Raw genomic sequence first — 13264 nt, 5'->3', positions numbered from 1 at the left:
AACCGTGCAAACTATCGGTCTTCGGTCGTGGATGTGACCTTGAACGCACGGACGTCCGATTAAAATCTGGCTCGCTGGATGTTTTGGTCAGCCGAAGCCACGCTCCGAAGACCGTGCACACTGATCGGTCGTGGTCGCGCGACCGCGGACGTCTGCGTAGTATTTTCCTAGCTTTAAGCTAGCTAGATTTCGATCGGACGTCCGTGCGCTCAAGGCCACGTCCACGACCGAGTTGTTTATTTTATAATAGTAGGTATCGACTTGTATATAATCGTTACAATCTCATACTGGCTTTATAATCTTGTGCAACAAACTAACTATCTCTGTTTTGCCCAATGGTTGACTGGTAGAGAATGCCTTAAGGCGTTTAGTCCGCCATTTGTACTTTTTATTGATAATTTGTGCAATAAAGTTTAAATAAATAAATAAATAAATATATTTACCTATTTATTTTAATAGTTGGCATGGTATGGTTCAATTTTAATATTTAATATTATTCCCCTCGGCTCGGAAACACGTGTTTTGTCCTTTAATACCAGAGGGTAAAAACGCATTTTATCCACTAGTGGGTAAAGTAATTTAAACTTGAATAAAGTCAAATTAACTGCTTTAAAATTTATAAAAGTAGGCGAATCTAGTAATAAAGATGATTTACCATCTGTGGAACTACTGGAAGCAGTGATAAACGCATTTTTTGCGTTGTAGTTTCCTTGCTATAGTAAGGGGAAAAGTTTTCTGTTACACTCGGGTGCAAATGTATTTTACTTCTCGCGTGTAAAAAACTCGCACGTTCAGGATTCTATTCTCGAACCACTCGCTTCGCTCGTGGTTCAACTATAGACTCCTTTCACTTGCTCGTTTTTCAATTCCACACTCGGCGTTAAAATACAACTTTGCCCCATTGTATAACAAATAACAATTAGACATTACTTAGCTAGCTTTTAAGTTGTCTTAGTTTCACAATTATGTAAATAAAGGTGTTTTCCCCTCACTAGCTCGGAAACACGTGTTTTGTCCTTTAATACCAGCGGGTAAAAACGCATTTTATCCACTAGTGGGTAAAGTAATTTGACCTTGAATAAAGTCAAATTAACTGCTTTAAAATTGATAAAAGTAGGTGAATCTAGTAATAAAGATGATTTACCACCTGTGGAACTACTAGAAGCAGTGATAAACGCATTTTTTGCGTTGTTGTTTCCTCGCTATAGTGAGGGGAAAAGTTTTGTGTTACACTCGGGTGCAAATGTATTTTACTTCTCGTGTGTTAAAAAACTCGCAAGTTCAGGATTCTATTCTCGAACCACTCGCTTCGCTCGTGGTTCAACTATAGAATCCTTTCACTTGCTCGTTTTTCAATTCGACACTCGGCGTTAAAATACAACTTTGCCCCCTTGTATAACAAATAACTATTATTTTAGGTTGTCTATTAATTAATTGAAATACGGTTGTACTCACGTTATTATATCGCTATTGCTGCGACATGTTTCGGGCCAATCGGAGGCCCCTCTTCAGGCGTATAGGAGTTCACGCGACGGCTAGACTCCGCAGACTGAACGCGCCGCTCGCCGCTCCGCCCGCTGCGCGCGCGCTGATAGGACGGGGAGGGGGCGCAGAGCAGTCTGCTGCTGTAGTTGTTGTGTAGAGTTCTGGTAGCGCGGCTGTGTCGACCGATGGAGGTAAGCACACTGCACTCACTGTGTCCACACGATTGTCAAAACACATTTTCCGCTTCACATTAGGTATTACCGGTTTCCATGCTGGTGGCAACATCCAGCCTCCGTCCCGATTGAAATTAGGGCGGCGTCCGATTTCAATGGCCTCGAGAACTTTGCGTGGTACAAAACATTTCTCCCGTACCAACAACCTTGCTCTATCGAAGCGTATAAAATGGGACGCGCCGGTATCGTACGCGTGCTCTGCCACTGCGGAATTCCTGGTGTCCATGTTCTTCACGCTTCGTATGTGTTCCGACAACCTCGCGGAGACATTCCTTCCAGTCTCGCCGACATACGCTCTACCACAGTCACAAGGTATCTCGTATACCCCCGGGCTACCCAGTGGGTCCTTATCTTTAGGAGAGCGCAGCACCTGCCTTACCTTTGTGTGGGGGCGGAAAATTGTCCTCATGCTAAACCTACGGCGTAATAGATGTATGGGCTGCCCAAGATCCATAAAAATGACTGGCCCCTGAGACCCATTGTTAGCCAGATAGACTCACCCACCTACAAGGCGTCCCGTTTTTTGTCGAGTCTCCTGCAACCTCTAACTGGTAATACGTTTAGCTTCGTACGAGACTCTACGCACTTTGTGCAATTACTTGAGGGAGTTATGTTGCAGGAAGATGAGGTAATGGTGAGCTTTGATGTAACCTCCTTATTTACTAATGTACCGGTAGCGGAAACTATAGAGTTGATAAAACGAATGGCCGAACACGACGACTCTCTCACCGAGTACATGAAGATGATAGAGTTTTGCCTCACTAGTGGATATTTTGTGTGGCGGGGTGAATACTACTTGCAGATAGAAGGAGTCGCAATGGGTTCTCCGATAGCTCCAGTGGTGGCTAACCTTTTTATGGAAAATTTTGAGCAGAGAGCGTTGGAGAGCTGCCCACATAAGCCTAGGCTATGGTGGCGATATGTCGACGACGTGTTTGCCGTAGTGACAGGCAGAGATCTAGACCCGTTACTTGCCCACCTGAACGCGCAGCATCCCAAGATTACGTTCACTATAGAGAAAGAGTGTAATGGGGCTCTACCTTTTCTGGATGTCTTAGTGCAGCGGGACGAACGTGGCCTTTTGACTCATAAGGTGCATAGAAAGGCTACACACACCGACAGGTACCTGCAAGCTGACTCGCACCATCACCCTGCGCATTTGTCTTCGGTGCCACGCGCTCTCATCAACAGGGCTTTACGGCTCTGTGACCCGCAGTACGTGCAAGGCGAGCTGCAGCATGTAAGGCAGGTGTTAGAGAAGAATGGGTACAGTTGGAGACAGAGTCAGCGGGCGGCAAGTGCGAGCACGTTACGGCGAACACATACGGTCGAGAGAGCGCCTGTTTTCTTGCCTTTCATTAAAGGGGTAACGGATACCATTGGACGCCTATTACGCCGTAGGTTTAGCATGAGGACAATTTTCCGCCCCCACACAAAGGTAAGGCAGGTGCTGCGCTCTCCTAAAGATAAGGACCCACTGGGTAGCCCGGGGTATACGAGATACCTTGTGACTGTGGTAGAGCGTATGTCGGCGAGACTGGAAGGAATGTCTCCGCGAGGTTGTCGGAACACATACGAAGCGTGAAGAACATGGACACCAGGAATTCCGCAGTGGCAGAGCACGCGTACGATACCGGCGCGTCCCATTTTATACGCTTCGATAGAGCAAGGTTGTTGGTACGGGAGAAATGTTTTGTACCACGCAAAGTTCTCGAGGCCATTGAAATCGGACGCCGCCCTAATTTCAATCGGGACGGAGGCTGGATGTTGCCACCAGCATGGAAACCGGTAATACCTAATGTGAAGCGGAAAATGTGTTTTGACAATCGTGTGGACACAGTGAGTGCAGTGTGCTTACCTCCATCGGTCGACACAGCCGCGCTACCAGAACTCTACACAACAACTACAGCAGCAGACTGCTCTGCGCCCCCCTCCCCCGTCCTATCAGCGCGCGCGCAGCGGGCGGAGCGGCGAGCGGCGCGTTCAGTCTGCGGAGTCTAGCCGTCGCGTGAACTCCTATACGCCTGAAGAGGGGCCTCCGATTGGCCCGAAACATGTCGCAGCAATAGCGATATAATAACGTGAGTACAACCGTATTTCAATTAATTATTTGAATATGTCTCACGGAAGTTTAACGTGTATAGGTTGTCTATTGTTTGCCCGACAGTCATTTAACATAATATTCATTTGCCCGAATCTAACTTGCCTGAATTTCATTTGCCCGAATGATTTGTTTACCATAAAAATCATATGACATACTCGTTGTTTATCCGAATATTACCTTCCATAATCATACAATGCCATACTATTTGTTAGCCATATTATTAAGTGCAATAATATGGTTTCATAGAATATTCAAACGCCATAAGCAATTATTGCCATATTAATTGTTGCCCATATTATTACCTAACCTAACCTACTTTCTGATAGCAGTTTCATTTTCCAGGAGTCACAGTTCTAACCTAACCTAACCTACTTTTCCAGCAGTTTCATTCTCCAGGGGGTCACAGTTCTAACCTAACCTAACCTACTTTCTGATAGCAGTTTCATTTTCCAGGGGTCGCAGTTCTAACCTAACCTAACCTACTGTCTGATAGTATTTTCATTTTCCGGGGGTCACAGTTCTAACCTAACCTAACCTACTTTTCAAGCAGTTTCCTTTTCCAGAGGTTCACAGTTCTAACCTAACCTAACCTACTTTCTGATAGCAGTTTCATTTTCCAGGGGGTCACAGTTCTAACCTAACCTAACCTACTTTCTGATAGCAGTTTCATTCTCTAGTCTTTCTAGTACCACAGTATAAAGCAGTAATAACTCTTCTAACAAACTTCACTCCGCGCGTCGTGTCGAAAACTACTCTCCATATGCACCGAATACATGCGAAACTGGTAAGTATTGGGCTGGACAGTCGGGGCCGCGTTCGCGCGCTGTGTTGACGTGTTGAGTTCGGGAGAAAATGACGTCAGCACCGAAGACATATTTTCGTTACTGTAGTGTTTATGGGTGTATGGAGAACAGTTCTCAAAATGCGGAAATGTCAGAATGTTCTTTAGAATTCCTAGACACCCAGAAAAGTAAGTGGTTGTTATATTTTTGCAGTGTTAGGTACATTGCTTACGTAAATGGCGTAAAAGTGAGATTTAAAGCTAGAATGGCACATTAAAATCAATAAGGATTTATCTGTAACGACATTTAGGTAGATGCTGCGATCTATCTAGCTCGAAAGTTTGGTACCTACTTAAATATTGTGCAAACATCTATTCAAACATTTTATGTAAATACGATTTCGTCAGTATTTAAGAAACAAACACGTATTTGAATCTTTATTAGATAAAAAGGTAGAAAGAGCGTTGGTACTAGCATAGCGCCATACACAGTTACTACGAGTAGGACAGTAGCACAGGTACAACCCTGCGTGACCTTGCGCAGTAGTAACGACCGCGTCGCCGCTGCCGGAGATTAACTACTGATTTATCCTTATACTGTGCTAGTACCTATTATAGTAGTTTTCGATTCTGCCAAAGCACATTATGGAAATTGACTTTTCTGGACGCTAATTTGTATGACAAATGATGGTATGGAATGTGGTAATTACGGATTTCGATGATTCTGACAAATGACATTATGGAAACTGACTTTATGGGAAACAAAGTTTCTGGCACTAGATTAATATAGTAAACAATGATTATGGCATAAGATGTTATGAGAAACAATATTATGATTGTTGAATAGGATGGCAAATAAAATTATGGCAAATGAAATTCTGGCAAATGGGGGTATCCCATTATTTTAATGTTAAATTGCACCTAAACAATAATGTAATATTAATAAATGACTCATCATCCTCCTCGCGTTATCCCGGCACTTGCCACGGCTCATGGGAGCCTAGGGTCCGCTTTGACAACTAATCCCAAGATTTAGCGTAGGCACTAGTTTTAAGAAAGCGACTGCCATCTGACCTTTCAACCCGAAGGATAACTAGGCCTTATTGGAACTAGCCCGGTTTCCTCACGATGTTTTCCTTCACCGAAAAGCGACTGGCGAATATCAAATAATATTTCGCACATTAGTTCCGAAAAACTCATTGGGTGCGAGCCGAGATTGAAAGTCGCACGCACTTACCGCTACATAAATATAAGTAAATGACTATGACTATTAAAACAATAATTTACAGTAGATTGGACATACATTTTAGTTTTCAATATCTTCCAAGAGAATAGACTTTTTCATTACACTGAACCTAAACAAAGCCTTAAAATTCATCTACTTTGAAATTATATATTACTTTGAAACGCCTTTCATTTCAGCAACAATAAAGTTATTTGATAACGTCTATCGTAAAAGAATATTAAATAAAAAATTGCTGGTTATTAAATAAAAGGAAATGACGCAATAAAACTGCCTCACAATAAAACCTGTTATTTTCCCCTTTTTAGAAAAAAAGTAGGAAACAACATTAAAGAAAGAGGTTAAAAATGTACGCAATTTTGTTAAGTGGTAAATTGGTGAAATATGCTAAGAATTTTTTTATACTTTAATTTTTGATGGATGCAGTATCTGTTTCGGCAGTTTTAGGGGATATACCGTTTTTAAGGTTCCGTACCAAAAAGGTACAAAAGGAACCCTCATGGCGCCACTCTGTCCGTCTGTCTGTCTGTCACATTCCTAAATATCTCGAAAACTACTTATGGTATGAGTTTTGAATGATTCACGGTTATTTTCATTAGACTTATATTGACCGGGATATAGACCGTTATCGAATATCGGGAGCTCGACAAAAATCAAAAAGGTAATCACGGTCTATATCCCGGTCAATGTAACTACTTATGGTATCATACTAATATTAAAAATGGGAAAGTGTGTGTGTCTGTTTGTTTGTCCGTCTTTTACGGAAAAACGGAGCGACAAATTGACGTGATTTTCAAGTGGATATAGTTGAAGGGATGGAAAGTGACATAGGCTACTTTTTGTCTCTTTCTAACGCGAGGGAAGGCCTGGGAAAAAGCTAGTATGGCATGGTTATGAACATTGTTAACCTCTACAAGTTGAAAATATTATTTTTATACATTAATTTTGCACGTATAATGTTTTATTTTCAGTATTATAGTCAATTCCCTTAATTTATGTTGATGTTATGTCTTAATGTAATATTGTAAAATCCGGGTTCGAATCCCGGTAAGGGCATTTATTTGTGTGATGAGCCCAGATATTTGTTCCTGAGTCATGGATGTTTTCTATGTATATAAGTATTTATATATTGTATACTTATATCGTTGTCTGAGTACCCCAACACAAGCCTTCTTGAGCTTACCGTGGGCCTCAGTCAATCTGTGTAAGAATGCCCTATAATATTTATTTATTTAATTGCCTGTCAGTTTTAATTATTTTATAATTAATTTCAAATATATACAATGTCATATTGTTTCATGAATAAATAACTATCAACTAAAAATTTTGGTATATTTGCTTTGATGTGTTGAGTGATATCCAACAAATCTTTAGAAACTCTTTACCAACATACCTCTCTCTCTCTTTCTTTCTCTCTCTGTCTTTGCCTTTGGCTAGTCTGTGGCCAAGAATAAGCCCATTTTAATTTTAAAATAAAAACAACTATAGCCTGACAAGATTTTACTTGACCCTGAAAGAGTGTCGCTACAAACCGCTTTCATATGGCAATAATGTTCGGAAGTCATGTATAATGGGGACAGCGTGTACTGGTTTCGCGTAAATATTTGTAGAAAATGAAAACAGGGTTTTAGAGAATCAAAGTTTAATAAGCATGGTTTAAATACTCGCTACTTGTTTCCGTACAGCCTAAAATCCATGAATCTTGTGCCTTTATCCAAGTCGTCGATGTTTATTTTGTTTTTGCGTGGGACCTTGTTCTATACTGGTGTCAATGATGTAACGGCTTCCTTATTTCTATAAATCATTTTCACGGCTGAGCTACAGACACCTTAAATAAGAACAAAAAATATATTAAGCTAAATCGAAATTAAATAATCAGTACAGGAGAACTGCACTATACATTGTCAGTACCGGACATGTCAACAACCGATTTCGGAACATTGTTATCGAAATACTGTGAAATCCTTCATCCTTCTTTGTTGTTAGTAATTTATCTCGTTAAGTATAATTATTTTCACTTTTTTAAATATTATTTTGGGCATATTTGCGATGAAACCGTGAGAAAATCTAAAATATTTACTTCTCGTTTACATCACTGACATTCAATGACTTTCGACGACGGGTGTCAAATATTAATCCTTGCCAGTAAAAGAAATTAGTTCAGCTGAAAATCCGCAACGTGGCGAGGGTCAAATAAAAACTTGTCAGGCTATAATATAACTTACCTTCCTAAATGAAAGTGATGTAATTTCGTTAACAATTCATTCACACACGTGTACAGTAAATTGATTAGGGGAGTTACGTCCTATCAAATACGTCATATCAAATGAAATGAGAGCCAAGTTCAATATGAAGAATGTTGAATGAACGAATATGGTTGTTTTTTCCTCAGTGTACCTTTTCTTAATATTGAACTATTTTAACCAAATTTTTTAATTTTAACCAAAAACTTTGTTGAATGAACGAACATGGTTGTTTTTTCCTCATTCTTCCTGCTCTTTGGTTTTTAAACAAGTTAGATATTGTTAAGTGTAACTAGTACATTCTACAAGTTACTCGTCATTTGAATCAACAAGTAGATTTAAAAAAAGCAAACATGACACATATTGTTTTAAACGTATGTTTGGCTGATTCAATCTAATATTTTTTAACAAGTTTGACTTTTTTTTTAATACTACGTCGGTGGCAAACAAGCGTACGGCCCGCCTGATGGAAAGCGGTCACCGTAACCTATGGACGCTTGCAACTCAAAGAGTGTCACATGCGCGTTGCCACCCCATTAGAAACTTGTAGATTCCCTTTTGCTGTGTTAAATACACAGTAAAAAGGAGTGCACAAGTTCCAAGGAGGGTTCGGGTTGCCGACGACTCAAAGGACAATAGACGGAATAAGTCAGTTCCGTAAGTCCTCCCGTCATCAGCACACCGTACCCACGTTGACCTCTGGCAGCTTTACTCACCGGCAGGAACACAACACTATGAGTAGGGTCTAGTGCTATTTGGCTGCGGTCTTCTGTAAAGCGGAGGTACAGTCAGCAGCAGAAGTTGCTATACACCCAGGGTGCTCAAAGAGCGGTTAGCGTTTAAATTGTCAAAAAGTTGTTGACTGTCATGGTAGCATTTATTTGTGAGCGCTCAGCATGGCACAAATATCTTAACAGTCGCTATTCATTAATTGCTATACTTACAACAAGTCATTCTTACCTGAGCTGTCAAAAAACCATTGGTATCTAAGCGGTTAACGTGTCAAATATACCTAAACAATCTGGCAAAATAGACGTTTAGCGCATACAAATATGGTCAAATATTGAATGAATAATAGTTCCGGGCAAGCGTTTTGACAGCCATCGAAAGCAGTGCAGTCTTGTCATGCGATACATCCGTCTCACGTTTTTCTCTTCAATAATTTGACAGGTGCAATTTACTAACGTAAGTATTTAATTTACTTTTCAGCATGAACATTGAAACGCCTGACATATAGCGAAAGCTAAATGATGCCGAATTTCGGGACAGTTGTCAAGGCACGTTATGGTCTCATTTAAAGTTCGTTTGCTTTTCAAACCTGAGGTCACTGGTTCAAGGTGTCGGTGGAGACACACGTAAAGATAATAGTCTTTTTGGGTTTTATTTTTATTTTGTTTTTTTATTTGTTTTGAGTTTTTTTTTTGCATAAGTTTTAACGATAATTCTAAATTATCTTGAACGTACATTCCAGAACCAGAATAGGCAAAATATGCTACATGAAATATTACCGATATCAAATGAATATAGGTACGGCTGTCGGTATCGGTCCTACATCGGATATCGGATCGGATAATGTGAAAACGCACTAAGACGGAAGTATTACTTTCAGATTATTTTATTTTTTATTAGTTTAAAAATGTTTTACCACAAACAGCTAAGGTACAGCGGGACAAATCTCGACTGAGGGGTTAATGTAACTGGTCCATGTTTTACAATGTTTGCATTATTAAATAGAGTGTCCATCGGTTATAGGCGTGTTCAGTGTTTTACCGACATAGTAATTAAGACTCCAAAGCGGGTTCTTCGTGCTATTTATTATTATTTTACGAAGCGTCACAGAAACAAAGCTCACTTCTTCACAATAATTTGTGAAGTTATGAGATTCTTAATACTACGATGTTGAGCTCTACATGTATCCACTTGTGGATACATGTAGAGCTCAACATCGTAGTGTAATAATAAAAAAATGGATTAGTTACAATTGCCCCCCAGTCGAAATTTGCCCCGCTGTACCTTACATATATATCAGCACGACAGATTCATATGGCACTATGATCAGAATGAGACAAAAGTTGTCAAACGATTTACGGCTAAACTTAACCCCACACTCAGCTTGGATTTTTTAAAATATCGTATATTCTTAATGGGGAATAAAACAATAAATTTATAGGCCAATTTTATTCATCAAATTCTTTGAAAAGTTTCTTGATTATCATGCTAAGCGTTGGTACCTCCTGCCAATTGCAAAGTATGCGTTATAGCAAAATAGTTTAATGTTTTGTGAAGATTATAGGAAATATTGTTTGTTGATAACTATGACGGGAACTATTCCTTTCACTTCTTGTCACCAATAAAATTATCACTGCATTTAGTTTTCGGTGCCTTGGCGAGCTATCAATACTGAAACAGAAACGAAAAGAGATAATTCGAATTGCATTTTGATTTAGATTACTATAAAATACATTATTTAAATAAGGCTTTGTTCTTACTTTCTTTTGACTGCAACTATCTATTTTTTTATTTCCTGCAATTTTCAACTAACTTCTGGAAAGCAATAAATAAATAAATATTCGAAATATTGCTATTTACAGCACAATAACTATCGTGAACCGTTTTTATTAAAGAATACGGCGATTGATGAAAATGGTAAAATAATATGTATAATGTGTGAATATTTATCATATTTGTCAATTTTGACATTTTTGGGATTTTTTTTTAATTAAGTTGGAGCATAAGCAACTAGGCTATCGTCCACGAGCTCGAAAGTAAATAAATAATTATACGCAATATAAACGCACTACGCTCAAATAAAATTATTACATCAACTCGCTAGCAAACCGCAGCAGCTAATAAACGGCTGCAGTATTTTTTTGGTTAATCACATGAAATGTTGATGCTTAGTTACCACTGAAATAACAACTGCTTAGCAACTGGTGGCACCCTGGCTGCTGACGTGCGTGATTGACAGGGCGTGTAGGTATTAATGACAGCGGCTTGTATTCGACTGCTTAGTTACCACTGACATTCTAACCGTTATTGTCATTGTGATTAAAGAAGAGTGTATGTGTTAAAGAAAAACTCAGGTGGTAAGATATATGTGACGAACTGAAAGCCTACGTGAAAATGACAACTTAGAAGTCACTATTTTTGTGACGATTGAAAAGTATAGGTTTTCTTGAACACCCTGCCCGCTCAGGTATATCTGCTGCTGACTGTACTACCCTAGTTGGTCACTGCTCTAGATTCGAGCAAGATGATATCCGCTGTGCTGTGCCCTACCACACAACGCGGAATATCATTCGCTATACCCTACCCTCCACAACACACCTTGTTGTGCGAACAAAAATTCGACTTGTATCAATAATATTGTTATTTATTCCGTTTAAGGAGGGGCGGCTCATTCAGCGATTCTATTGTCGCGCTACAAGTACATGCTGGCGGCCGCGAGTTTGCGGCCTACTCAGGGGTGGCGCGCGTTCTCACGGAACGCACGTTCGCACTTTCTACATATTGTTACTTAACGTCGCGAGTTTTTTTTAAGGTTCATATGCGATGTCCGCGTGTGGAATGGCTAATAATGCATAGTTAAATAGACATCATGAATAAAATAAATACCATAAGTCATTTCTACACATAGGTATGTGGTTGATATTATGATAGTTTTTGAAGTCTACGTCTCATATTAACAGCATCATCTTTAAGCAAAATAGTATTTAATAATTACTTCAGAGCTCATCTATTCGTCATCTATTCTTATTTTATTTATTTAAAAGTTCCATAAGGTTTGTGATGTTGGAACTTAAACAAAAAAATATAAATATTGTATAGGTATATACCTAGAAAGTACCCAAGACATGAATATAATAATACAACATTTTATCTGAGTATTAATTCGTTTTAATCCATAGGCAACCCTATCGCCGAACGCCGCGCACGTGCGGCTCGTTTCTTTGTAAGAATTTTGTAGGCATTTAAAAAGGCGGTATTTCGTGAACATCAAAGCAGTGGGCCTTCTGTACTTGTACTATTATATATTCTGTGGTTTAAGTACTAAAATACTTTCGTTTCAAACGGATAAACCTGCAACAAGTCGACCTTTTGGCGTTGGTTTTAGAAACAGCTGGTAATGGATACTGTATCTGTTGTCCTTTTTGAACTTGGCTTGACGCACTGGTGTGCGGCTAGGTACCTAATACATCAAACGTGTCCGCCTAATTTCAAATGAAAACAGACAGGTCCGGGACTCCGGGTTGATTTAATTATACAGGGTGGATGGCGGATCTAAGCAATAAAGTTTGCTTTAGTTATTAATACTGTTGTGTTTATTAGTTATTTGTTTTACAAGGGGGCAAAGTTATTAAGGGGCTCCACACGGTTTTCGTCGATTTTTGACAATTTTTGGGTAGAAACTCCTAAAGTTGCATTACAGATAGAATTATGAAACAAATGGCCATCGGTTCTTCAAAGCTAAATTATGAAAAAAAAATTAAGAATTTATTCAACATGGTCTAAAAAAGCACTTTTATCGAAATTTGATTTTAGGGAAGGGTCTGAAAAATATGAAATCGACATGCTTGGATAAACCTTTGTCTTTTCTAAAAATTCAAAAGAAATTTTAATTTCAAACTAATTAAAACAAAATGTATGATCAAAAAACCAATTTTTGGCCCTAAAATTGTTTAACTTTGTTGCCAAATATCCCAGAAACAATCAACTGTGAAGTAATAATGAGATACTATTTTGCTCAAAGACGATGCAGTTAATATGATGCTTTAAAACTGTCACAATATCAATAAGCTAAGCCACCAAAGACGATGTACCGGCACCACAGAATAAAATCACTGCAACAATCATCTGCTAATATGTGGCAAATGATGATGTCATTGGATTCGAAGGTTTTTGGCGCAGAGAAACCCCTTAACCGCACGTGCCAATATTGATACCCGAGGAAAGACTTCAACATTGAACGAATTGAGTGGTTCGAAAGTGGAATCTTGATCGTTACGAGGGGTGTTGGAAGTTGACAACTTTAGTGTAGAAGTTACATTAGACGATAAGATAAAAGATAAAAATTCGTTTATTGCACATAAACATAAAAACAATTGTTGAAGGATAAGGTTACATCCATTTGTGCATATCCTAATTATTATTAACACAATTTTCCAGGGGTCCCCG

The 13264-nt window shown here is 39.2% G+C and overlaps 1 protein-coding gene across 1 annotated transcript; it reads left to right on the top strand.

Moving 5' to 3' along the window:
• The first annotated feature begins 2148 nt into the window (after window positions 1-2148).
• Window positions 2149-3303, top strand: LOC125228095. The gene has a single exon (XM_048132543.1). It carries the CDS (start codon window positions 2149-2151, stop codon window positions 3301-3303), a length of 1155 nt encoding a protein of 384 aa, XP_047988500.1.
• The last annotated feature ends 9961 nt before the right edge of the window (window positions 3304-13264 follow it).

The sequence above is a fragment of the Leguminivora glycinivorella genome, chromosome 7 (genome assembly GCF_023078275.1).
Source record: "Leguminivora glycinivorella isolate SPB_JAAS2020 chromosome 7, LegGlyc_1.1, whole genome shotgun sequence".
NCBI lineage: Eukaryota > Metazoa > Arthropoda > Insecta > Lepidoptera > Tortricidae > Leguminivora > Leguminivora glycinivorella.
This window is presented reverse-complemented; position numbering and strand designations above follow the sequence as displayed.

Bases quoted from the DNA above. Each gene is read 5' to 3' on its own strand.
- LOC125228095 (XM_048132543.1), top strand. From the start codon at position 2,149: ATGTATGGGCTGCCCAAGATCCATAAAAATGACTGGCCCCTGAGACCC.